This window comes from Felis catus, chromosome F1 (genome assembly GCF_018350175.1).
Source record: "Felis catus isolate Fca126 chromosome F1, F.catus_Fca126_mat1.0, whole genome shotgun sequence".
In the NCBI taxonomy this organism is placed as follows: Eukaryota; Metazoa; Chordata; class Mammalia; order Carnivora; family Felidae; genus Felis; species Felis catus.
The window spans coordinates 22,485,927-22,511,832 of NC_058384.1; the positions used below are offsets into that span (position 1 = coordinate 22,485,927).

General features: G+C 35.6%; 1 protein-coding gene across 6 annotated transcripts in view; it reads right to left on the reverse strand.

Moving 5' to 3' along the window:
- Positions 1–25,906, reverse strand: part of HMCN1 (hemicentin 1) — a 469,326-nt gene that overhangs the window by 273,809 nt on the left and 169,611 nt on the right. For all 6 annotated transcript variants that reach the window (XM_023247312.2, XM_003999241.5, XM_019821722.3 and 3 more), the window contains 6 exons: positions 21,483–21,654; positions 19,573–19,679; positions 7,673–7,793; positions 6,515–6,778; positions 4,677–4,821; positions 1,135–1,256 (listed from right to left, as the gene is read on the reverse strand). In XM_023247312.2, the coding sequence (XP_023103080.2) occupies positions 1,135–1,256; positions 4,677–4,821; positions 6,515–6,778; positions 7,673–7,793; positions 19,573–19,679; positions 21,483–21,654 (931 nt within the window). The remainder of the gene's footprint in view (positions 1–1,134; positions 1,257–4,676; positions 4,822–6,514; positions 6,779–7,672; positions 7,794–19,572; positions 19,680–21,482; positions 21,655–25,906) is intronic.

The following is a 25,906-nucleotide window of genomic DNA, read 5'->3' on the forward strand; positions in this document are numbered from 1 at the left end:
ATAGACAATGTTATAAACTCAGCAGCTACATTTAGGTCAGAATAGGGTTACTATTAAACACACAGCAACACTAGTCTATAAGACAGGTAGAAAATAATTCAATCAAAACAAACTTTCTAATAAATTCTAGATATGTTCTGAGTAAGTGGCTTAAATCCTGATCATTGGTTAAAAATGATAATCTTTTTGTGTCCTAAGAATTCTGGGAGATTAAAGGAGAAATGACTTTTTCGCTAAAATATATTCTACCTTAGAAAGCAATGAGTTTTGGGGTGCCTGGGTGGCTCAGTCGGTTAAGCACCTGATTTCAGCTCAGGTCATGATCTCACAGGTTGTAAGTTCGGGCCCTGTGTCTAGCTCTGTGCTGACGGCTCAGAGCCTGGAGCCTGCTTTGGATTCTGTGTCTCCCTCTCTCTCTCTGCCCCTCCCCAGCTCAGGTTCTCTCTCTCTCTCTCTCTCAAAAATAAATAAAAAGCAATGAGTTTTGCCTCCCATTTATTTGTAGGAAACATACTATCTACTGTGAAATAATTAGCATTTCTTCCACTCTTCTTAATACCAATACTGTAGCCACTGAGGTCCTGTGTTTCTTGAACATGATCACTTTCACTGTCTTGAATTTAATGTCAGAATGCATTCATAAAAACAGTCTGATTATTACAAATATGGGAAAGAAAATGGGAAATTTAACCTTATTATTCCCAGAATAGATCTCTCCCTTTTCTTAAATTTTATCCCTTCCTTTCTTTAAATTTCTTTCAATTTTAATAAAAATGCTAGGTGATCTTTTCAAAAAATATTTATTAAGAGAGCCTACAATAATAATGATAATAGTACAAGAACAATAACAATGATGGCTAGTGTCTAATTAAGTGTTTCTATGTGCCAGGCTCTCTTCTATGTGAGTTTATACTATCTCACGTAACTTCACATTTCTTAATAAGATAAGAGACTGTTACTGATAATTATCTTCCTATTATAGTTTGGGGAAACCAAGGCACTGAGTCCTTAAATGCTTGTCGCAAGGAAGGTCACACAGCTAATATGTAGTGAAGCCAGGATTATCAAACATCCCATTTCCATAGCTGCACTAATTTCCAGGCAACTGCAAAGCAATTAGTGACAATTACTTACCTGACACATCAAAAAATGTCTGTGCCCGTCCAGTCCCCGCACTGCTGACAGCGATGCACTCATAGGCACCTTCATCAGACAAAGTGACCTTTTCAATCTCCCAGTTCACACTGGCAGATTCCCTGGGGCAAGAAAATAGAAACCATTTTAGTTACGACAAAAGCAAGACAAAATTGAAAGCAGTGATTTTTTGGAAGTATTCATTCAAAAGAACAATGTAAAAATAAGCAGATGAAACTACAGAATTCCTCATAGCTTAAAATTATACACCTTTTAATTAGAAAGGCATTGAGGAGGGCACCTATTGGGATGAGCACTGGGTGTTGCATGGAAACCAATTTGACAATAAATTTCATATTAAAAAAAGAAGAAGAAAGTTAAGCTCTCTGAGCAAAAGGCACACCAAAGGCAATAAGATACAGAGTTTGTGAATTTCTTTAGGGAAACATTTTCTGGCTATGTGAAAATATAAGATAAAGATTTAATAGAGAAACACTCCTTAAATCCTCTCTCCTTCCATATTATTTCCAGTTTTGGGTCTTGTTCAGTAGAGGTTCTCAACCAAAGCAATTCAACAAGGTAATTCATGAGTTTGAAGGTAGAAAATTGACTTTTTGATCCCAAAAATTTCTTTTTAATTTTCTTGTATATAAGCTCCATATAAGGCTATGGAACATATCTGGTTCAATCTATGTATACGTTGACAAAAGAAAAAAATTACCCGTTTTATTATCAAACCTGTCATTTAGGTTAAAAAAACCCATTTGCTATAATATGTATCCATTCATTTAATAAATACTTATTCTTTGGCCTTTAACACTGTTCAAATTGCTTTCTATTTTTTCAAAGTGTTTTGGTAATAGATATTTAATTCTGATAGATATTTCATATCTAATTAGTTAACAGATATTAATAGATACTTTAAAGGATTCCAATAATCTACAAAATAGGCATTATCTTATTTTAAAATAGAATTGAAAATCATAACTATTTTCCTAATTTTCTTCTTACACTCATCCATAGCTATGTTTAACCTTCTTTAACATTCAAGACATAGATGAGATGAAAAGCCCATTGCAGAGGCAAAAGACACCGTACACTGAAGTCTGAAAGTGGTATGAGATATAATAGCTCAGTTATAACACCAGATCTCTTGCTGTCCAAAAAAAAAAAAAAAAAAAACCTGTCATCAAAAAGCCACGAAGAACTTACTGAGCTCTTAATGTGTATTTATCACTAATCTAGACTTTGTAAGAGAAAGTGAAGGCATAGGTTCCTGTTCATCAGAAAAGGGACAAAATAAGCAAGGTCACTGTTCCATATATTTTAGTAACAGAATATTCACTTTAGTTAATGTTTCCTTTCAACCATGTATGCATGAGGTGTCAGTAGTCCTTACTGCCCCATTCAGAAGAAAAAGGAGTATGAGTGTGCTCTAAGCCACAGTCATCACCTAAGCTATATCTTTAATGCCTAAGAGCAGTAAGCTAAGTCCAAGTTTATAACTGTCATCGTCTAAGGGGTACTGGTAAGTTCCAGGGAGGCAGAAGTTTGAAATACATACAGTGTGTCGTGTTTTCTGCAATGCCTAGTTCGGACCCAAGCACACAACATTAAGATTCATCAAAACTTAGACACATGGATATTTTAGAAACAGATAGTGACAATTCTTCTAGTCCCTCGTTTTAAAAACAAGTAAGTCAAGATTCAGGAAGAAGGATAAGTAATTAGTTCAAAGGCACGTAAACAGGGTGAGATTACGTAAAAAATATTCTTGACAGTGATACTTGCTCCTCTCATTTATGAAATATTACGTGAAAATAATTCTCTTTTTTCATGTAGTCTTCTCAGTTAACATTAAAACTCTAAGAAGTTTTGAAGGCATGACCTTTGGAATAAGGAAAGAACATGTCAAATAGAAATGTGTCCTGCTGCTAATGCAAACTAATTCTCTCTTACATCCCCTAGTGACCATAGCGACTCACATAACAAAGATTAAGTCACATGTCTCAAGTTATTAGGAAATCTAGGGCAGGGACTTGTGAGTGAATCAGGGTTAGAGTATCAATCCATCACCACCCATGCCAAATTCTGTCTTTAGCCTCTTACACACAAAGAGCTTAATATATGTCAGCAAGGCATGTCACATCTCTGGGCCACAGAGCTGGAAAAATGAAAGAATTCTTGTGGCTTACCTCCCAGGAATTGTGTGGAATTAATGAATTAATATTTATAAAGAATCTCAAGTGTCTTTGAAACATGTTACTATTTAAACATGAAACAGAATTATTTGATTTCATCAGGCAGTTATGTAGCTTCATCATTTAATATCCTGGTCAGTTATGTTGCTGGTTATTAAACATGGAGCTTAGGGAATCATTAAGATACACAATATAAAAAAAGTAGCAGGAAGTAATACAGTTCAATCTTCAAATAGTGGAATTTTTTTCTAAAGTTATACTGAATATTCCTGCCATAGTTTTTGCTTAAAATGACCCCCTAAAGAGATTAAATAGGCTAATACTGTCAAATATTTAGCATTTTATGGAAGTTATTTATGTTACCATTGAATCAACAGCATAGAAATTTTGTAAAATAATTTCTAGAGTTTTTCTCCAAATGTAGTTTGTTTCATTAGTAAGATTAAAAAAAAATTCCAGAAATCATCCTCCAGATTTCAAGGTCTACTCAATTTTCTCATTGATTATTTATATTTATCTAAAAAAGCCACCCATCTTCACAAGGAAGATCAGTGCTTCCTCACCCACTCCCACTGATTGTTACGTGCAGTAGCCACACATGCTCTCCCTCCACCTGCTGTCCCAGCACACTTCACTTCCCTAACCCCATCCTCTACCCTTCTCCTGGCTCACTGCACTCCAGCCACACTGGCTTCCTTCCTGTCTTTCTTTCCCCCATGCCCAGTCAGCTCCAGCCTTGTGCATTTTCACTAACTGTTCCTGGCATGCAAATCCTTTTTCCTAGATATCTATCTGCATGATCATCTCTCACCATGTTTAGGTCTTTGCTCAAATGTCCCTTATCCTGAATTTTAAAACTGCAAGTTGGCCAAAACCACATGCACCTCATCTCTCAATTATATTCAGAGATTTGTTTGCCCCAAAGCCAACAAAGCTTAAACTCTTCTCTTTTGCGAGGACCCTTCCAAAGTTTAGTACCTAACTTTATATTCATAATTTTGTATTCTTGGGCTTAACAAGAGACCGTCAAGTTATATAACATCCAGATTCTATAAAACCTGAATCAACCCTTGAATGAATTCTAGCACTTACTAAATTAACATATTTAACATATTATAAATGAGAAATTAACGTATCATAAAACATATATCTGTTTTCTTTCTCCATTATAATAAAATCTCCATAAGGGCACAGACCTGCGCCTGTTTTGTTCACTGCTATATTCCAAGACTATGGAATAAATAAATGGGAATTCCCAGTGAAAAAGCACATTAAAATAAGTATCTGTTTGTATTTAGATGTTTAATGCTTTCTATAACTGCTAATAAAACAGGTACACACCTTAAATACTGGTCTACTCCAAGTGTAACTCCATTTCTGACAAAGCTCACGGTAAAGGGTAAAAGACTCTCAACAGAGCAGGAAATGTGGCCTGGCTGCAAGTAGTATCCTGGGGTTTTCATGGGCATTGTAACTTTGGGAGCATCTAGGAAAAATAGAACATGGGCAACAAGGTCACAATAATATTGGGTACTTCCTGTTAATCCATTCAAAATCTTCAAACTTTAATTATTCTAGTAAACCCTCTGCATTCCAATTAATCTAAATCACTAAAAATCACTTTAATTATCTTTCTTTGTTCAAACCCCATTAATTTCTGGATCTCTCCATGGACCCCTTACTAACATATTCATTAAACCTGAGACTCTATTTTTTAAGACACTATTTTTTGTGCCACCAATATAGAAAAAAAAAAAAACAAAGGCTACCGAATAAGTTACAATACCTCCTCCACTGTAGAATCTATTGTTATTTAAAAAATGTAAATATATGAAAAGGACCTACATGGCTTAGAATTGAAGTCATACACCTTAGCTAGCAGATGGTAGGGGGAAGCCCTGCCATTAGCAAGTCACCTCACCTGGACCAAAAAAGTCTGGGTACTGAATGTAACTTCCTTGCTGTGCCCCCCAGCACCATCTTGCTACATTGCCCACAGTTCTACAAAAAGACGAGGCCTCTTGGGGCGCTTGGGTGGTTCAGTGGGTTAAGCATCTGACTTCAGCTCAAGTCATGATCTCACGGTTTGTGAGTTCGAGCCCCATGTCGGGCTCTGTGCTGCCAGCTTGGAGCCTGGAGCCTGGACCCTGTTTCAGATTCTATGTCTCCCTTTCTCTCTGCCCCTCCCCTGCTCATGCTATCTCCCTCCCTCTCTCTCTCTCTCTCTCTCTCTCTCTCTCTCTCTCTCAAAAATAAGTAAACTTAAAACAAAAAAGAATTGAAGTCATACAGTAATTGTTTTCCCAAAAATAATGGGAAAAAAACTTGATTTTTAAGAATCCAACAGATTTTGCAGTATTCAATTTAGGGGTAAGACAACTAACTATGAGGAAATACTGAGGTTGGTTCTAATCTCGCCATTCGACAACCATTAAAGAATAGCTGTACAGTTGTTTCTGAATTTCTCAAATTACAACCTTATGTATAAATGATAAATTGTTGTCCCTCCATCCAATAGTACAATATTAGAAATAATCCTTCTACAGATTTGCATATCCACAGTTTTGGCTACAGTGCCAAAGTTTTTATCACAGTTGTCATTAGCTTTGAGAAATAGCAAGAGTAGAGACAAACTGAAATGCTACCTCATGCTTCCAAAGAATCCTTAATCTACGTTCTCATCTCTACACAACAGCAAATATATGAGTAACTAGCTTACTGATTAACTGCCAACTTATCACATAAACGCAGAATCATCACCAGATGTTTACAATGAATTACTATTCACAAAGTAGGTTTCTGACAATCATTGATAAGCATTTAGCCCATTTGGCCAATTTGGGTAGCTTGATCAAACACTGAGCATGTGTGCCAGGCTTTTTTTTTTTTTTTTTTTTTTTTTTTTTAGGGGGAGTAAGAGTACCAGAATTTCCCAGTTGTTACACTGATTGCACCAATCAGAATTTTCAGATCTGCAGTCAGTGAGACTTCACATGAAACTCTGGATGTGCTTTTTATGATTAAGAAAAATTGTGTTATCTAAGTGTAAATGTCCATCAATTTGACAACCCAGTAATAATGTGAAGATATTCTTTATTTTATAGTCCATTCTTTACTATAGGACCACAGTACTCCCTTAAACTATCAATACTCCAGGGTCTTATAAAATGATGTCTCACCTGGGATGATACTAGAGAAGGAAACACTTGAAACCCTCTGGAAGAGATAATCATCCTTATCATAGCCTGTGACTCTGAGAAAGAAGGCTTCATTTGGTGGTATAAAGTCAGAAATATTCCACAAGCCATAAGGTTTTCGGTCAGGGTAATATTTAACAGGGATAGTCTTCAGAGAACTGCCTGAGATACTCAGAAGTTCAAGACGATCTACTCTGGCTGGGATGGAAATTCCAGAAGTATTCAGCAGCACATAAGTAGGAATTCCTAGAGGAGAAAGACTTTATTATTATTATTAATAAGTAATGTACAACTGAGTTATTTATCAGATAAATCTTTGAACTATAATAACAGAGAAGTATTATAAATATGAGTACTACAAACTGTCGAATAAATTGTGGCCTAATTATAGAATCTTTTCTACTACATTAAAGACAGTTATTCATGACCAGAGAAACTTAGGAAATCCTAATTATTTTTATGGTATTTTAATAATACCATACATAGAAAAATCAGAATTGTGAATACTGTATTAATGTTTAATTACATAAATATTTAATTTTTAAGGATTCACTATGTGTATCCTTCCAGTAATTGTAGTAATAAAAGAATGATCAAAAAAAAATAAATTTAAGGAGTCACGGTACGATTAAACATCTTTTTATCTATAAACCTATAATCTTGCATGAATAAAATAAGAACAAGGTTTAAAAAGCAGCAATAATTTTATCTTTGAACATACAATGGCACATAATGTCTTTAATTTTTTAGCCATCTACACACATAAAACCTTCATTTTTCACCTTGACAACAAGGTAATTTATAGATGTTAGTAAAAATCTCAAGATATACGTCAGTAGTTTTCAAAGTTCAGTAAGTTTAGGAATCAACTGGGGTGCTTGATATAGTGCATATTCCTGGGTCCAACCTAATTTGGTTCTAATTCAGGAGATCTGGGGTGAGGCCCAGGAATCTTAATTTTTAACAAGCTGAGTAATTTTAATATCACTGGTCTTACACTTCGAGAAAAAAGTGATGAGGCCAAGAATATAACTCCCAATTCTGTTGAATTCCACAGAATTATAAAATCACAGACAATCTGAGCAATGTTTTGCACTTGGATATCTACTACGTCAACTTTGGTAATATGCGCATACAAACCTTGCACTGGTCTGCTGACTGTTTTTTTGAAATCCAGGGTGGGCTTTCGGGAAAAACCAGCTCTGAAATCAATCGTACTAAGGCCGGTGATGCGAACAGAGTGCCTTCCACTGCTAGAAGTCTGAAAAATGTTTAACGACAAACCCCGTGAGTTGATCCAGGTTGCTGGTCACAATAAACACTACCAGGTATGGGAAACTACAAAGTGTTTAATTAGGACTGATGTCCAATAATTGAGGCTCTGATCTGGGTGTTCTAAACTTAACTATGATTCTACACCTTAAATGCAAGTTTTATAACACATATCCCAAGGGATTGTTCTAAAATAAAATTCAGTAATACACTGGCCCAATGGTATAAGATATAGATGTTGAGTCACTAGTGAATACCCCTGAAGTTCATCTGTAAAAGCTCCATAAGGACATGGATCATTGTGGTTTTACATGGTAGACGTTCAACAAATATCGATGAAGTGAATGGATGACTAAATCTTCTCCCCTAAACACTATCCAAGTTTGACTCTGGAAAAGATCTCCTTCTTTGCATCTGGGAAGATACAGCCAGGACGAGCACTGAGAGCTGACCACTATCCAGATTTGGGCCAGCCAGCATCCTCAGCTCAGCAGCGTCCTAGCAAAAGCACTGGGTGCTTGAGACACAAATGTGCATAAAACATGCTCCCCATCCTCTAAGTACTCATGGCTAATGAGGGAGACAGATGGAGAAATAGAAAGCTTTAATATGAAGGAGTATTAGAAATACATAAATGGTATGCAAAAATACATAAAAGCAACATAGACTAGCCTGTAGTTCGGCTAAAACCTCCTAAAGGGGATGATGGCTGGACTAAATATTGAATAGCTCTGCACTGAAATGACTCATATGTGGATAAATAATAAATAATTTGGATGAAGGCCACAGGATAAAATAGTAACACTAATGTTTACTGAGTGCTCCCTCTATGTCCAGACTCTTTAAATACATTGGCTAATTTAATTTTCGTTACAATTCTATCAGATATATATCATCATTATCACCACTGCACTGATAAACAGATGGGGCACTAAGTCATTAAGTAGCTTTCTAAGTTCACAAGGCTTCTTAACTGCAGAGGTGGGGTTTTAATGGTAAGGTCAGGCTCCCAGGTCTTCACCAGAGTGCTACATTGTCTCCCAAGAGCAAGGTAAGTCAGAGTTAGCCTCTATGTCAACGTCTTTCAAAATAAGAGCCAAGGAGCACCTTCATCTACAGCTATACAAAATCACTCAGGTTGTTTCTTAAAAATGCAGACTCCAACCCAGATTTACTGAATCAGAATGTATGGTGAGTGGAGTCTAGGAATCGACATTTCAAAAACCCACCTAACATTTATGAATAAGAGTTCACCAGGGGTGCCTGGGTGCCTCAGTCAGTTAAGCTTCTGACTTCGGCTCAGGTCGTGATCTCATGGTTCATGAGTTAGAGCTCCACACTGGGCTCTCTGCTGTCAGAACGGAGCCCGCTTGGGATCCTCTGCGCGTTCTCTCTCTCTTCCCCACCCCCCAAAATAAAAATATAAACATTAAGAAAAGAAAGAAAAAGAGTTCACCATATTTTATTACATTGATCACCAAGATTCTCTCTCAAAGTAAAATGACCACATGATAGCAGCATTGATAGAATGCACTAGAAATATGCGTGCCTATATTATATATAATTATATATAAAATTGTAATCTGATAAACAGCCATATTAAGGCAGACCATAATTAAAAACATGCCACTTCCCTGCTAGGAATTTACCCAAGGGATACAGGAGTACTGATACATAGGGGCACTTGTACCCCAATGTTTATAGCAGCACTCTCAACAATAGCCAAATTATGGAAAGAACCTAAATGTCCATCAACTGATGAATGGATAAGGAAATTGTGGTTTATATACACAATGGAGTACTACGTGGCAATGAGAAGGAATGAAATATGGCCCTTTGTAGCAACGTAGATGGAACTGGAGAGTGTGATGCTCAGTGAAATAAGCCATACAGAGAAAGACAGATACCATATGGTTTCACTCTTATGTGGATCCTGAGAAACTTAACAGAAACCCATGGGGGAGGGGAAGGGAAAAAAAAAAGAGGTTAGAGTGGAAGAGTTTTTAAGAGACTCTTAAAAACTGAGAACAAATTGAGGGCTGATGGGGGTGGGAGGGAGGGGAGGGTGGGTGATGGGTATTGAGGAGGGCACCTTTTGGGATGAGCACTGGGTGTTGTATGGAAACCAATTTGACAATAAACTTCATATATTGAAAAAAAAAAACATGCCACTTCCAGAGCTCTGCAAACTACACAGCCTTCCTGAAATCACTGCGATTCCTTGTTATTTAGCAACCAGGAGAGGAAAGAGAAGGAGATATGTCCCTTTTACTACCATATTTTTTTCTCATTGAGCAAAACCTGCAAAAACTAAAAAAAACAACAACAACAAAAAAAAGGAACATGAAGGTGAAAAAAAAAAAAGAAAAAACACATGGCCATAAAAACAGGTTTGTTGTATTTTTAGTGTAAATGCTGCTGCTAATTACTCCAGCTCATTTTCCTAAGGTTTACAAAGGACTGTGTAAGTGTGGGGGTCTCAGTACCACCATTTATTCCATTATTTCTAAAGGAAGATGTGTCATGAATTTCATACAGTAGAGCAAAGAAAAGGGGGGAGTGGTGGTGCATATGGGCTACGATCCAATTTTACATTGGGATTTCCTGGGGGTTATACAAAACCTTGTTAAGTCTATTTCAACTGGTTTAGATCACACAGTGCCTTACTGAAGACACTATTGCCTCCTGATTTCATGTAAGGACAATCAAAAGGGTCAATATTATGATGACTTGATTTATATTTATTCACTGACATGATATATTATCATTAATTGCTACTCAGAAAGTCTCCTATGATTGAGGTTACCAAGGCTACACATGACCCATAATTTGCCAAATGATTGCCATGAGGTGTTAATTATCTTGCATATGTGCTGTGTACAAATCAACTGACAAAGAGTCCATTTTAAGAGTAGTGCTTAATATCAAAGTGACAAAATTAGAAATTACCTGTGTTTGAAAATATGGCATTTTATTCCTAACCAATATATTAAAAATAGAGCAGAGCTAATGAATAAGGAGCTCCTTTTAACCTCTATAAAATTATTGTAAAATAAATTAATTTTGATCCTTAAAATACCACACTAATTAAGGAAGTATATGGAAATAAGGATGTAGGTTTCCTGTTCTCTGAGCAATGCCAAAAATATGAAGGGTAACAGGTTAACCAAGTTTTTTAACTTTGTGTTTCTATATTATATTTTAAACAGTCGGTATAGAATTCGAAAGGGTTTGTAAGCAAAAGTATTTCCAAGTGAGTCCGTTTTCATGTAAAACTACATCCAACTCTGTATCAATCAGGGTAATAGGAATGAAGGGCATCACAAATAAACCAAAATTGTGGTTTAAAAATAGAATAAGGGGCGCCTGGGTGGCGCAGTCGGTTAAGCGTCCGACTTCAGCCAGGTCACGATCTCGCGGTCCGTGAGTTCGAGCCCCGCGTCGGGCTCTGGGCTGATGGCTCAGAGCCTGGAGCCTGTTTCCGATTCTGTGTCTCCCTCTCTCTCTGCCCCTCCCCCGTTCATGCTCTGTCTCTCTCTGTCCCAAAAATAAATAAACGTTGAAAAAAAAAAATTAAAAAAAAATAAAATAAAAATAGAATAAAAATTTAAAAATTAAACTAATTTAGTTTAAAATGACCTCTGACACTCATGCATGCATTTATCATTCTCTAATCATTCTCTGAAAATAATTACAACAATATTTGGATAATATTTGGGGAACACAAAACATCATATTAAAATGTCTTTTTAAGAAACTGCCAATAGTTTATAATTTTTGTCTGTTATCTTAAGGTAAATTATTTCTTTAGTCTGCTTCTTAACTCAGCTCCCTTTTTCAAATATTAGTGTTAATAAGAACAAAAAGCGGGGGAGGCCTGGGTGGCTCACTCAGTTAAGTATACAACTCTTGATTTCAGCTCAGGTCATGATCTCACGGTTTGTGAGACTGAGCCCCGTGTCGGGTTCTGTGCTGACAGGACAAAGCCTGCTTGGGGTGTTCTCTCTCTCTCTCTCTCTCTCTCTCTCTCTCTCTTTCTCTCTCTCTTTTTCTGTTCCTCCCTGACTCACACTCTCTCTGTGTCAAAAATAAATAAATGAACTTTAGAAAAATAACAAAAGGGTTCTATGTATAATGATGGTAAATAAACCAGTAAATGGTACAGGAGAAGAAATATTAACATATACAAAATGCAAACTGTACAACAGACGAAATCTTTCATTTTATAAATGATCACTTTTGATCTTTACAAAAGCCCCTTTGTGGGAGTATATTATCCTAATTTCACAGATATATCAGGTGGAAGAGCTGTGGTATACACTCAGTGAAGCTCCAGAAACCAACCTCTATAGCCACCCTATATGTTTCTCATGCTTATCTCACTGAATTTGATTATGCTGGTTTCAAGGAAAATGCTGAACTGATCTACATAGTAGGAGAGTAATGTGGAACTCATGAGACTATTCAGAGGAGAGAAGTAGAGGCATAATAAGAAGAAAAGAGGAATGGGGCCAAGGAGAGAGCAGAAGGGGATAAGGTGCTTCAAGACATAACCCCAAATCTTCAGTTAAATCTACTAAACTCACAAGTCCTGTTATTAGTGGATTTCCTGTGATATTTTTGATGAGGCTGAGCTTTGTCCTGTATCAAAGTACAGAAGGTGATAATCAATACACAAATAATCAGGAGGCAAGGAGACCTAAGAAAGTAAGCTTTCAGCAAACTCCATAAACGTTGGGAGAAGGCTCTGGATTCTCACATATTATGGACATAGTGGGGTTGGAGGAGAATTAATGATGTGAAGGTCCTAGTGGGACAAAGAATATTCAGCTAGTTCTGTAATTGAGTCAAACAGAGAAAAAGAGAGGCAGTCCAGCTGCATATTCCTTCCCTCTCTTTTCTCCTCCAAATTATTCTAGCAATTTTAAGATCATTTTTCTTTATATATAATAATATTAGTAAGACCACATTACTGACTTAATGTTTTTATATTTGGTCTGTTTATCATGTGGGTTATTTGAATTTGGCTCCAAAAAACATCTCTCCACCATAGAATGTCTTGAAGTACCATTTCTGCACAAAGCCACTCTAATCTCATGGCTTCTATAGTTAAGAAGAGGGAAACCTAGCAGCAGCATGACAGCTCCAACAATAACAGGCAAATTTCTAGACACTAGGCACTAAACAGGGTTTGTATGGGCTAGGAACTCTTGAGAATTGTATTTCACACAGTGTATTTATTCATACAATTTTTTAAAGTTCACAACGATCTATTATGAACTTTATTCTGAATTACACTGAATTGCTCTCTGAATTCAATGTCATGAACTCAAAATGACTCTGAATTCATTGCAACTCTGAATTACACACGGGCTGCTGCAGTGTGAGCAGAGCTGAGGCAAAGATAAAGTTATACTAGATACCTACCGACATCCTAAAATTGTAAATAGGTAACCTTGATCCTCAAAGGAGTAACAGAAAAGAAGGAACAGAGTAGACCAAGTCTAGGTTTCTGAATTGAAGTGACTCTGTGAGGAGTGAAGGAGGACAGGCTAAAACACCATGGAGAGCTCCAGGAAAAATTAGTTATCCTCTGATATCTGTGGATGGATCTACTTCTTAGTTTAAACATAAAGGCCTATTAAATACCTCTCTATATTGAAAGTCCCATAGGGTGATAACGGTCTCTTATTTACCATAGGCATTTTGTAAGTGTAGGTTTAAAAAATGATACTAAAGCCCTCCAAATGCCTAACTAATGTTGGTGCTTTTCCTTAGACTCCTTAAGAACCAGCAAATGCCAGATTCATCACGAATTCGTGAATTTTTCCAGAAGCATTATGCTAAGTTTCTTCACACATTATTTGATGTAATCCTATTGCATCCAAAGATGACTTTATAACACTATAAAGAAACTGATGTTCAAAGAAATGATTGCTTGCCTAGGTTTAGATAGCAAGTTAAATGGCAACTGTTCCAAGTTCAGTCCTTTTTCTATAGTACCCAAGTCTATGCATAGCATTTTAGGATAACATCATCTCTGGGATGATTTGCACACTGTAGCAATAGAAGATAATGATGCCATCTAATTATTCATTTGCCATTCTACATTTCTAAATACACTTCCATTAGGAGAGGTCAGGTTGGTTAGTGGAGAGTTGGTAAACTGCTTTCTGAATAAAAAGCCTTAATTCTGGGCACTTGCCAATTTCTGTGGTGTAAATACTACCACCATGGCTGATTTCAAGCTCCCAACATGACGTTACTGAACACAAAGGTGGGAAGAAAAAGTGCATAATTTCCTCTCCATGAGCCATTTTGAGCCAGATCCAGTATACCACTAGGCCATGATAATAGGGACTAAAGTGTGTCTGTCACTCACAGAGATATCTGTGTCATTCCAGGAGTGACACAAATTCCTTTTTTAAAAAAATTCAATGCACATTCTCCAGTCTTTTCTCCCACTGAAATAACTGAAGAGGCCGAATGTTCTAAATTATGGTGGAGCCTCCATCAGCTTGGGTTCGTGAGTGACTGTGTAAAGTAGAACATCTTGTCAACACCCAAAGAACATGTAACATTAGTAAGGAATTACCTTTCTTACATTACGCCAGTAAGAATTCTTCCTCCTACTAAATGTGAAGCCTGCCCTTTTACACGTTGAATTAAAATATGATTGATAGAACTGGCTTTAATTCTCTTTCCTAAAGAGTTTCAATGCTTTATGAAAATATATAAGCCCAGGGTACCTGGGTGGCTCAGTCAGTTATGCGTCTGACTCTTGATTTTAGCTCAGGTCATGATCTCACAGTTGTGAGATCGAGCCCCTGAGTCAGGCTCTGTGCTGAGTATGGTGCCTGCTTAACATTCTCTCTCTCTCTCTCTCTCCTCCTCCTCCTCCTCCTCCTCCTCCTCCTCCTCCTCCCCATTTCTATGCTCTCTCTCTAAAAAAAACAAAAAAAAAACAAAGCCCAAAGTAAGAAAAAATCATGTGTATCCACATTAATAGAAATAGTATAGATACAGTCTTCAATTTACACATATTCAAGAGTACAACTAATTTTACCATTAATGTGTCAGTAAGTAGGCATTATTTCCCCCATTTTTCTCAGACTTGGGAAATTAGGTAATTTCTTCAAGGTCAAAGAGCTATTAAGTAGTGGATCTTGGATGAAATGGGTGCAAACTCTTCTCAAAGTATTTGTTCTTAAGTGACAAACTGTTCTTTAAAAATTAAAGAAATATGGCAGTTTCAAATATTTATTGAAAACCTACTATCGGCTGGGCATTGTGCCCAGATATAATAATGCCAGCTAGATTTAAATATTCTCATTCTATTAGGCATTGTATGTTTAGAGAAATGTGATATAAGGAAAGAAATGTATCCAAAGTATAGAATAAATTATATATATTTATATATATATATGTATATATATATATATATATACACACATACACACACACACACAAACATACATACACACACATATATAACACACTACACATAACATACACATAGACATACACATACATACACATACACATAGACATATAAATGTACAGATTTTTTTTAAAGAAAACATTCTATTTGGTTGATAATCTGGTATCAGCAGACTAAAAAAACTGGGAAATTTTCCAGAAAATCTCTAGTATGAAGCATTCCATTGACCTAAAACATCTGAATTAATGCTGCACCTAATCCATTTAAATAACACACCTGGTGTCACCTTCAGGCTTTTTCAAAAGAGTCACCAGGTGAGAATAATTGGAATCCAGTGTAATAATCTTCTTGTGTGGTCCTTCGTTGACTTGAGATTTATTTAATTATGATTCCTAAACAAGCTTATGCCACTTGAGTATGGTTTCCAAAATATTCTTATCTTTAGAAAATCCATTAGTAGTCTCTGGCAACCAGCATAGCTATCTAAAACCAAAACATTTCTACTAGTCTCAGAATCTCAATATAATCATGTGGTTGGGTACACTTCTTTCTCTACTTGGAAGATTATCTAAGGACAGTTTATCCAGATTTACTTGATGGAAATGTGCCCCAAGGGATGTGTTGGATTACATTGATCACACTGATAATCCTAGACTAATAGAAACAGTTTGTGCCACCTAAACCCGAAGGGTGCTGACAATTATTTAATGTCTTTGTAGGAAGCTTCACTTAAGGAACAAAATTTGGCCTGAGAGTTTTTGTGGTTATGTTCAAACATTCTATATCTAGATATAGCTGCCTGAATGGAAAATCCGTATTGCACAGAAACGAGATTCAGGATTTGTAGTTTCTCTACAATGGAAATTTAGGGACATAAAACAACATTATCTTGTGTTTTCAGTAAACCTTTACATTCTTCTTACTCATCTATTTCTAACATGTTTTTACCTGCATCAGAGGCAACCTAAAGCATTTGAGTCATTTATGTGAACTATACAGATGAGTAAACTCATTGTCTATTTGGTAACAGTGTCCTAATAAGTTACAGAAAAGTAATTACCAAGGTTTTAGAGGAAAACCACAGAAGAAAAGAAATTGCCACTCTCACAGTATTTTAAATCCTGGACAAATTAAAGAGTTCCATGCCAGCACATAACTAAATCAACTCTTCAACTTGCTTCCTTGGATATTATCAAAATAAATGCATTCATTTTTATTCATGAATATTCATGTAGTTCTTTCCCAGACATCTGTGGCATATACCATCAACAAAATCTGGTCCAGAGTAAAATAGGAAGAGAAAACCTGTACAGAAATAAATATAAAATCTGTAGAGAAATCATCAAAAAGGGAGGTGCAGAAAAACTGCAGTAGAAGGCCAGAGGGAAAAGAGAGCCTTTAAATGGAAAAAAGTCAGAAAAGGCTTGATAAAAGTCATTTGCCATGTAAATCAGAAGTCAGATGGAAAGGAAGGGCATTCTAGGAGAAGGAACAACTTAAGAGAAAACACAGGTCAAGAGAATGTGGTAGGAGTTAGGATGAGAGAGTACAAAGTTATATTTGACTAGAGTGTAAAGGAAAGTGACAGACAAGAGTTAGAAGGATTGGTTGAGGCTCAGTTGGGTGGCCCTGGAATACCATGCTAAAGTCAAATAATAGTGTTCCATACTTAGGATAAAAACTGCTATGTGAAATATTCAACAAGCCATTATGAATTCTACTGATAGAGCAGACATTTTCCAGATAGCTGAGTGCATGAGAGATAGCACCAGAGATAATACTATCTAATCTCAGACATTTCTCTTCTTGAGAAAGTGCACATGTAAAACATTATCACTCATTAGCCATCAAAAAGGGAGATCCAAAGTCAGCAGTGATATTTATGTCTCTAGGTTCAGCTCAATTTCCTTTGCATCAACCTGATATATTATTTTGGTACTTCATATAGGAGCAAAATAAGTTTATTATCTTCAAATTGCATTGTAATGTATATCCTTTGTTTAGCTACCACTAATTGTACTCTATAAATGGTGTGACATCAGAACCAGAGGTTTTTTTTGTGAGAACTCTTATCTATTTACTGTGTCTTTTCATTGTTTCCTTAATTATAAGAGTCTGAACCTACAGACTTGTCTAAACGGAGTCCCCCTCACCTCATCCCCTTATCGTCTCCCTCCTCACTCACAAAGTAATCCTCAGTGCTTTTCTGTTCTAATTATCAATTAAAATGTGCTTAGTGCCCATTAAGTATCAGGGAACATGGCCAAGGGCAAAACTCCATAAATGTTTATTGGATGGATGACTGAATGGGTAGATGTGTTAGGCACAAGATAAAGCAACAGCCATGCAATATTTCTCTTCTTCTGGGCAAGAGTTTTTCTAGAGGAAATACTACGGGTAGCAATCCAAATCACCTGCAAAAGAGGTTCATATACTTTGCAATAAGTTGCAAATAATACGAAAGAAATGTCATCACTTGTACATATTTCACAATCAGTAACTTGATGCTTATTCAGAAAGCAAGAAGAAATTGCCTCACTGAACTTGCTAGTCAAGACACTGTTGGTTTAGGTCACACTGAAAGTATTTGAGGGGAAAAAAAAAGACTCTAAACCTCCTATACTTACTGTGGTCACAGAAGGTCAGACTCAACACTAGTCATACACTGGGGGAGTTGGTTAAAATAACTAACTATACCATCCAATTTGGCTACACTTGTTTAAAATATAGCAGTAAAACATTGCATCATTACAACTGAATGCCCTCAGTAAATATTGAGCACCTAGTAAGTGCATGGAAGGAGGTGAATAAAACAGGCAGATGGGGCCATTACATTTCACACTGCCTTTTCACCCAAACCCTTATCCCATACTATCCACCTCCCCCTCACCCCCCCAAAAAAATCCATATGACCGTTTCTACTTTCCCTATAAGGCTGAGAGTTCTGAGAATATTCTAGGGCTTGGATGAAGTTACAATGGAAGCTTTCATTTTTTTAAGCTGGGAAAGTTAATATAGGTATTCTTTTAAAAAGGAAAAAGCAAACAAAAACAAAAACTGGCATGCAAGAAATGGCACCTCAGATGCCTGGGGTATGAACTCTTCCATGCACATGCACAGCAGCTCCAACATTTCAATCATGAGCCCATGAATCTTTCTTTCTTTCTTTTTTTTTTTTTTTTTTTTTTAATGTAGGGAAGCTGAGATAGCAAGAGTAAATAATGCAAGGGGTATCTTCAATTTGACTTATCCCAGAAGGATTCTAGAGCAAGCTGTTTATTTGGGAGGTACAAAGGATGCTCATAGGAAGAGGGAAGTGATACAGGAAAAGGAATGTAGCCCCAGAAGGGCGTGCTTTCAGTCCTGCTCCCATGTGGACAACTGGAGTTTATTCCTGCCAGAGACTGAAAGCTGCTCCTGAGGGGTTTAATTCTCTGGCAGAACAGCCTTCTTCTGTTCTGGAAAAAAAAAACCTCTTAGGCACAGAAATGCAGATACTGGAGTTGGAATTAGGCCAGAGCACATTGAAAAGCCTGAGAAACATGGGCAAGTCCCTCAGAATATCCACGACAATGAGTCACACACATAATCTACTGCAGAACTGGATTTCAATTTATGGTATTCTGAATTCGGGGTGTATGTTCTCTCCTCCATATTACCATAATACAATGCTTAGAGTGAATATATACTACTTCGTGTAATTCTAGGATCCAAACACCATATTGGGTTCAAGTAAACAATGAATGTAGATCTATCCAAATAACAAGAGCCAACAGAACCTGAGTGCTTACTTTGTAACAGGAACTATGCTAAGTATTTCATTTGTATCATATTAATTTTATTCTCAGCACAATTCTATGAAGTAAAAGAGTATTATTTTTTTATTCCGACATTAGGAGGAGGAAAGCAAGGCACAGAGAACTCTACAGTCCCAAGGAAATAAAGCTTTTAAGTAGCAGCATTGAGATTCCCACCCAGGCATCCCCGTACTAGAGCCTATGCCCCTAACCATTATTCTCGACTAGCTCCATCTCTGATTGTTTTGGAAAAAGGAGGTGCATAAAAAAGTCAATCTACAGGTTTGATTATTGGAAAACTATCTGAGAATTTAAGTGTATTCTGTGGTGATATCAATGCCGTTCATGGTCATCAAAACTTAACACTACCAAATTCACGTGATCAAGACACCTCTACAAATGCATTATGTATACTGCTTTTTAGTAAAAGCATTCTCCGTGATTGTGAGAGAAGATATAAATATTGTATATACTTTATAAAACATGCCAACATCAAAACAAAATAAACAGACTTTGTAAAATAACCATACCTTCACTGTCCACATTCCAGCCTCTGGCTCTTTAACATTCACCACCTTGGCAGAGTTATGGATATTTAATAGCTCATTCAGGCCAAATCCTTTTTTTATCAGCTTCCCTGAAAGACAGACATAAAGGTAACAAGCATAAGCTTTCTTTCAGCTATGTGTACTAGCTGTATACATTTCCAGTACAAATTACCTGATGGACATGTGTGCCTATAGCTCAAAACATTATTTATTTCCAAAATATGTTTAATTTTATGGTTTCTGGACATTGAAACTGAAGTATCAGATTCCCATTTGCTATGAGGATTTGGTCTTAAAACAAAAATAACAACTGGCAGACTGCAATCATATTTCCAAAGCCAGCCTAGGTAACAATTATTATGGCTACTGAGAAGTTACGTGCAGTCACCAGAGACATTTAGATTTAACAGATGGCAAGAACAGTAAACCAGAATAAATGTCTTTTTGGAGATCACTCAAGGTATTACTAACATGAGAGCCTTGGGCATATTTGTGCACGAAGCCCAAAACATTAACCTGTATTCCATGAAGCACAGGAGAAAGCTTTTATTGTCACATTTAAAGGAGGCAGTGAAATAAAGTAGCATGGTACTATCTCCTATGACCTGAGATTTACCTAAAGTATCTAATAGTTGGGACATAGAGAAGAAGAAAAGCAAATTAGGAATTAAGCCATAGTTTAGTTATTCACTCGTGGCTCTCTATAGACTCCTTCTGCAGTTATATAAACAAATCAATTATAAGAATCTATGTTTGCATCAGAAGTTTTACAATTATTGTAAACAACTTTTAAAATATCAATGTCAATGGCTTTTTAAAGTAGTAGAAACATAATACAGTGAATAACATATTTTTAATTATCCAGGTAGTGAAAACCACAAATCTTTCCTGGGGAGCATGGAAGGTTAGAATGGAATGTTACCTCAACAGACAAATTCATGTATTCAGCTAAACCCATAGGAGTCTTGAAAAATAGGTCTTATTTGTTTGGTAAAATCTCCACTTTGATTGGTAGCACGAATGTGGTCTTTGGGGACAAGTTCCTATGCTGTTTTCTTTTAGGCATTAGTTATCTCTTAAGACTTAAATTGAATAAGTAAGCTAGTTACTCTCTTTCCATTTTTACAAATACTCACAAATAGGTTTTTAAAAAGCAGCACACTAAAGCCACAATGGAAATGATAATATGTTACAAACATCAATAGGTAGGTAAATAAATAAATAAACAATCAAACAAATAAATAAATAAATTCTAAATGCAAATAATAGGGAAAATGAGGTTTCCATCTTTACTAGATTCCTTTTCAATGTAAGTCTTATTAGAATATTCAACTAGCCAAGGAAGCAGGTCAGTTCCTAGGGTTATGACATACAACTGAGGGAGCAAAGTAAATTAAACCATTATTCTATTAAAGAATGTGTTTTTAACTCTCTTCTGTAAAAGTCAACCCTATCAAGAAGACAATATGGTAAAAAAAAAAAATAGGCAGTTAGTTTTAAAAAGAGGTTTTTCATGTGATTCATTAAAAATAACACAAAATACCAAATTTTATAGAATATGTTACATGAAATGTTTCCTCATACATAAATTAGGAAAATATAATTTCAGGCTCAATTTAAATATTTTTTTTTCTTTTGAGTAGTTTAGCTACAATTAAGTTACTAAATCTGATCTATATAAATTATTAGGAGTTTCAGTTTTTTGAATCTCATGTTAATTCAACAATACTTACGACTAAAACGTTTTATTTTTAAAAAATCCTTCCCAGTCATTTTTGAATTCACTGAATTTATTCATAAAGTTAGCATTAACTTGACATAAATAAGTGTGCAAAAAACTTTTACCTTTCATGGTTTTCGTATTTTATTATATGATGTATGATATATCTCACCTAAAGGATTGCGAATTTCAATCCCTGGAGAAGGGCCACTCAGAGACACAGTAACCTCTTTTAGGCTGGGATCAAAAGGAATTTTCCAAGTGTTTACAGCTTGTTCCAAATGATCTGTTGATAACAGGTGAACTTTAGAGGACTGCACTGCTTCCTCTACCCATTTTAACACCTATAAAAGAAAAGAAGAAGCGTGAGTGATGTCAGAAACATTTACAGTATTATACATCCATGACTTCAGATACAGTATTTTTCTTTGGTTAATCACATGAATTGGCACTTCCTGTACTAGTATGGGGTTTAGTTCTATCACGGTGAAGAGAAACCTTTTCCTACATCCAGTTATTGTAGTAGCTTCAGAATAAAGTAACTAGTGTAATCCATGCTCAGATTTCAAGTTTTCTATTTGGAATAATATATTAAAAATGAGATTATGATGTCTGAAAGCCAGTAAAGTGAAATAGGCAGAGATATTACGGACAGCTTTATATTTTTCAAGAGAAATAAAAAAGAACCTATAAAAAACATGGTATTGCCAATATTGTGAGATCCCATTTCCCTCCGTTCTCTCTTTCTGGATTTCTTTTAAGATACAATTTTTAAAAGATAACTGGCAAATTATCTAATCCAATTTCAATATGTTGGGTCTATGAATTGTTGGAATATAGCATATAGTAATTATATATAGAATATTGTAATATATATTGCAGTATATCAAATGTTGCAAAATAATTGCAATGCCAGCAAAATATTCATTTTTTATGATAAAATAAGAAAGTACCAAAAATAATGGAAGAAACTAACCACTGTATTTTTTGAAAAATAGAAAAATATTTCAGGTTAGAATGAATGAAAGTAGTGTATTTTGCAAACACTGTCTTGGGGAAGATATTAAGAAATTAGGTTATAAAAAGGTGTTAATGCTTCACTGTAAACAAGAAAGACTTCCAGTTCTCAGAAGTGTTCTGCAACAGCAAATACAAGTTCTCATTAAACAAATAGTGCATGTCTGGGTAGGAACTGCTTATTTGAACTTCCTACAATTGATTCTAAACCATGATAATCTTTAATCTACCTCTGATCTTCCTCTGGTTCATATATCTTTCAAGATTATAACCTATCATGAATAATTTCCCTTGTAATTACGTGTAAAATACTAAACAGAGCTGAATATGAAGCTACAGCCTAAATGTTTGAAATAAATAAAACCTTCTTTTTATTTTATTTTATTTTATTATGAAATTTATTGTCAAATTGGTTTCCATACAACACCCAGTGCTCATCCCAAAATAAAACCTTCTTTTTAATTACAATAGTGGCAGTCACAAATCAATCCGACAAGTACTGTGTAATAACTTCATTCTCTATAAAAACCACCCCTTGATTGTTGTCCAAAAGGATGAGGAAAGTAGCTAACACATCACATAAGTAACAATGGTTAGGCAATTATGTTCATCTATAAAACACATGTTTATGGTTCAAACTACTCTTCCAGGTACTAAGTATTTTAGTCAATATTCAGCAACCACTCTTCCTCTCTGAACTAGTGTTTACTAAATTTTTCACACGCTTTATACATTATTTAGTTTTAATGAATCTTCCTGTCTTTTCTCCAGGGTCAAGAACAGCCCACATCTCTTTCATCTTTGTACACCGGAAACCACATGGCATGCTGTACACACAATAGAGGTGGGATATGCACTAATGTCCATGAAATTGGTCATAATGAGGATAATAATGACTTCTTCTGAAATAAAAAACGTTATGGCGATTTGTGAAACAGAGAGCCCTTGCTAAAGTAATGTATGTAAAGTGCCCATCATAATAGTTGCCACATAATAGACAAAGGTTTCTTTGCCGCTATATCTCAATTCCCTTCTTTCCCCTCAATGAATATTTCACCAGTGGCTTCATGCGCAAAGTGAAAAAATTCATTCATGAAAGTCAGACAGTATTTCTGTAAATGAGAAAAGAGGGGGCGACGTCATTCCAGGAAGAAGAGAGGACCTGAGAAAATACATGAAGACAGAAGTACTCCAGATATGTTGGGAACATGAATGAAACCATGTTGCTATGGTGAAGTGTTCAGAAGAAGGGACGTAGAAGATGAGGGCGGAAGCATCAGGGGCAAACTATGTATGATCACCCAGTCAGGCTGTGACATTTGGATTTTATCCTAAATATCTTACTGGAAAATTACGTGAAAGGCTTTAAGCAGAGGACTAATACAGTACAAACATTATTTTACAAAAAAAAAAAAAAAAAACCCACAAACTTTATAGTGGTGTCATAGACAAATTGAACAGAAAGACCAAATCCATTATAGTTAATTACCCCTAAAAGGAAATTACATATTTCCTCAAGTTTTAACCTTAGAAGGCACCTGGATTTTATATACAAAATGAAGTATATATCAAAATAATTGTCTAAAGAAGCAGATGCCATATTTGAAAAATGGGTTCTCCCAGTGATCATGCTTGAATAGAAATGTATGTATCATCTGCTCAATAAATCTGTCCATATGGCTATAGAAATCAGACCGGTTGTAACTACTATTGGACTAAGTAAAACACATTTTAATAATCTGAGTGTTGACATTTTTATTTCTTATACATAGAATATGGCTGTCTAACTGAAGGAAATGGAAATACTGGCTTACTGTCTGAGAAAGCAAATGAGAAATGTGACTGATAACAAATAACTTTGAGGATAATGTCCAGTGAGGAGATGCAAGAAGGCAAAGGAAAAGAGAACTAGATAAATGAGAACATTTGTTTTAGTGTTAAGACACATCATGTGGCTGTAAATGATTAGTCGAAAAAAAAGAAAAAGAATTAGTAAACAAGAAGTGCATCTCACCTCAAATTTAACAATGAAATGCAACAGAAATGGAAGAGAAATTTTTTATACATCCCTCTTTAAATGAATATATATCTCTGGATGGCTCCTCAAATATATCTTCCCTTCAAACCCAATGCAGAGGTTATGATATATCACTGGGAATCTATTCATTGTCTATTATGTATGCACAGAAATCACTAAGTCCTAGGCATTCTTATAAAAATGGAAGAGTTTCTACTTTAGTTGCATTTTCATAAGGCAAGTGTGTTCAAATGGTATGGAATATGAGAGCTTTTGAGTTTACTCAATACTGTTTGCAAATCACCAACATTTATGAGGCTTTCACAAAGGGATTACTATGTATCATAATATTACTTGTGAAAGATACAGCTCAGACTTCTGAAAAGTCACTTTTTTATCCACTTATAAAAAAATCAAATAAAAAAAAATCAAATCAAAACAGATGCAATCCATTTTGTTAGAAAATATAGATTTTACCAGTGTATGCATTAATGAAGATCACTACAGGCTACAGAATTACCATTAGTGAGATTTCTGGCCTCCTATGTTACTACATATAAGAAAGAAATCTTTAATTGTCTAACCATGAGAAATGGTCTCATGAGATTGGAAATAATCTTCTGTTTAATGACAAATGGAACAGAATTACAATAATCTGAGAATCCTTGGACTGGTACATTTCTACTAATGTAAAAACTGTTTCAAACCACTAGGTAACCATTAATTATACATTAACATTTTAATTAAAAATGTTTCTCTAATAATTCGTATCAGTTTATATCTCCAAGGGGCTTTGAGAGCATCTAATACAGCTCCTTTATTTTACAGATAGGAAACTGATATTTCAAAGAGTTCTTGTACCTCTTAAATACCTAACTAGACTTATTCTAGCTCAATAATTGTTTTATATAAGACTCCTGTGTTCTTGAAGATACTTTCTTGGTTTATATATTTTATATCATATGTAATGATCAATATTTAAAAGGCCATATACATATCAGATAAAGGGTTAGAATCCAAAGTCTATAAATAACTTATCAAACTCAACACCCAAAAACAAATAATCCAGTGAAGAAATGGGAAAAAGACATGAATAGACACTTCTCCAAAGAAGACATCCAGATGGCCAACCGACACATGAAAAAATGCTCAACATCACTCATCATCAGGGAAATACACATCAAAACCACAATGAGATACCACCTCATACCTGTCAGAATGGCTTATATTAACAACTCAGGCAACAACAGATGTTGGGAAGGATGTGGAAAAAGTGGATCTCTTTTGCATTGCTGGTGGGAATGCAAGCTGGTGCAACCACTCTGGAAAACAGTGTGGAGGTTCCTCAAAAAATTAAAAAATAGCACTACACTACAACCCAGGAATTGCGCTACTAGGTATTTATCCAAGGGTACAGGGATGCTGTTTCAAAGGGACACAGGCACCCCAATGTTTATAGCAGCACGATCAACAACAGCCAAAGTATGGAAAGAGCCCAAATGTCCATCGATGGATGAGTGGATAAAGAAGATGCGGTATATATATACAATGGAGTATTACTC